Here is a 2667-nt window from a genome sequence, read left to right as displayed (position 1 = left end):
CTGTGATTGAAATTTGTGAAAAATGAGATAAAATACAAGGGAAGAAATATGGTCTATAATTGTTGTCATATGTCCGAATTATTTAATTTATCACCTTATTTTGTCGGAAACGATTTAGGATAGCAAGAAACAATTTTCTGGACATGAACTTTTCAAACGTTAATTTTCTCACCACATGAGAAGAACAGCCAAAACTAATAAAACTACATAGAGAGTAGATATTAAATCTACTTTTTGTTTTATATAAAAGTTACGTTCGTAAGTTTCCAATAATGAACTGTCATTAGCGACCTATGTCTACAAGCGGGTACTATATGTAAAGGCGTGACGCACAGTACAAATTAGATCCTCTCCACTCATCATAGTAAGAAACAAGCACTCGTGACCATATAGAGAAAATAACAAAACTAGTTGGTTTTTGGGTCACACCCACTTACATGGAGGACCAGTTTTATCAATTATTAATTTTTATCAAAAAAATTAATTAATTACTTTTCCAATCACATTTTTTTATCTATAAAACCTGAAGTAAAAACCTTATTTTGATTTGCATAAGTAGTGGGGCACACGTACGAAATGACCAAACTCATAGTTCCCAAATTCACACAGTTCTAATGAAACTAAACAAAAAAGTAATTTGCTGAAAATTCGTCCTCAACAACCAAAAGCAGCCTCCACCATTCAAATACCATCCCCAACTCTAAAAAACATAGCACGATCTTATCATCACATCCTCCGAATACAAAAGTTTACCTTGCAAATAAATCAACACCAAACGCGCCCACAACACACACACACAGACATTTTTCTTTCTTAGAAGCGTCCACCACACGGAACCTCGCAATTCCTTCACACCCACCATAATAATAATATCTTCATTGTTCTTTTCTTCTTTGTTACCATTAAAAACACACACACACACACACACAACAACACTCTGAAACTAACAACAACAATAAAAGACCATGTCGGTGAAGGAGTGCGAGCACCACAAGGGGAAGAAGAGGAAGATCTTCCGGCAAGTGTTCTGGTGCTTAGTGGTGTTCCTTTTCATCGTGCTGGTCACAATTCTTTTGATATGGGCAATCCTTAGACCCACCAAACCCACCTTCACGCTCCAAGACGTCACCGTCTACGCCTTCAACGCCACCGTGGCGAACTTCCTCACTTCGAATTTTCAGGTCACGCTCATCTCGCGTAACCCGAACGACCGCATCGGTGTTTACTATGATCGCCTCGAAACCTTCGTGACCTACCGGAGCCAGCAGGTCACGTACCGAACCGCCATCCCTCCGACATATCAAGGCCATAAAGAGATCAATGTTTGGTCTCCGTTTGTTTATGGCACCAACATCCCCGTCGCGCCGTTCAATTTCCTCGGCCTCAGCCAGGACCAGAGTAACGGTAACGTCCTCGTCACCATCCGAGCCGAGGGTAGGGTTCGTTGGAAGGTCGGCACCTTCATCTCCGGCCGCTACCACCTCTACGTCCGCTGCCCGGCGTTCATCAGCTTTGGACCCCGCAGCAATGGAATCGTCGTCGGAGAGAACGCCATCAAGTTCCAGATTATCCAACGGTGCTCCGTTAGTGTCTAAACTTAATCTCAGACAAGAAAAATGTTAATAACATATTTTCTAATACACTCTTTTAAATATGTTTATTAGTGACGGAATTTAGTGATGTATTGCCTTTTCGTCACTAATTCTAAAGTTACAAAAACTTTAGTGATGAATTTTTCAAAAGTTACATATGAAATATTTCGTCACTAAAATTTATTGAAAATTAAATCTGGAAAATTCATGGTTATTTTTTTTATGTGATTTTATAGTTTTTAATAAATTTAAACTAATCATAAAAAATGTGTTAAAATGAGTGTAATAAAGAATATGTTATTGACACTTGTGGTATGTATACTCTACTCGATCCGATCCAGTGTATTTTTATAGGTACCAATTTCTTCTTCCACTGTTGTTATTGTACGTGTACCTTGTGTACGAATTGGTCGTTAGATGTTTCTATTTTACGTTTTGCTATAGAAATGTGAAGCAGACAAAAGAGTCTCAGATATAGCAAAATTACAAGATGCAAGATGGAGACTAAATGTAATTGAGCTACGATGGCAATAAAATTTCTTGTTTCAATTTGGATAACAAATGAGATGAGAGTGTGATGAAACGTCCACACGGTGTCATTATCTTTCGTTTTCTCAATAATATTCTTGTGCTATTCGCGTTTTTTGTGGCTTTGTTTTCTTTTACTACACACCTTTTGGACATTTCTTTATTCCTTTGGTTGCTTATATTATTGTATTGGTATATGTGTGTATATTCACAACCCATATTCCATCTCGCTTAATTTATCTGCACGAATTGGACCACTTTTAGTATTATTTACAATTAATTTTTTTTTCTTGAGGTTGGAGATTGAATATTCATTCGGCTGGAGATATACCTGCACAGAGTTTCAGGTTCCATTTGGTGTATAGTATATGTTATTTACGATAGAAAAGATTATGTTGTGGGATATCTAGAAGAAAAGTGGTAGCAATACCATAGGGAAAAGCCTCTTGCAAAAGTTAATCAAATTTTTCTCTAATGAGAACGGATTTAGTGGTAAAGGGTGAATTATTGAAGTGGTTGTGGGTGTCTTTTGGAGGAATATTATTGT

At 37.3% G+C, this 2667-nt stretch overlaps 1 protein-coding gene across 1 annotated transcript; it reads left to right on the top strand.

The window, feature by feature from the left end:
- Nucleotides 1-696: 696 nt before the first annotated feature.
- On the top strand, nucleotides 697-2236 carry LOC114371173 (NDR1/HIN1-like protein 1). The gene has a single exon (XM_028328610.1). The coding sequence runs from the start codon at nucleotides 966-968 to the stop codon at nucleotides 1593-1595; it is 630 nt and encodes a 209-aa protein (XP_028184411.1). The 5' UTR covers nucleotides 697-965; the 3' UTR covers nucleotides 1596-2236.
- The last annotated feature ends 431 nt before the right edge of the window (nucleotides 2237-2667 follow it).

This window comes from Glycine soja, chromosome 10 (genome assembly GCF_004193775.1).
Source record: "Glycine soja cultivar W05 chromosome 10, ASM419377v2, whole genome shotgun sequence".
NCBI lineage: Eukaryota > Viridiplantae > Streptophyta > Magnoliopsida > Fabales > Fabaceae > Glycine > Glycine soja.
Note: the sequence above shows the minus strand (reverse complement) of the source record. Positions and strands in the feature narration are given on the sequence as shown.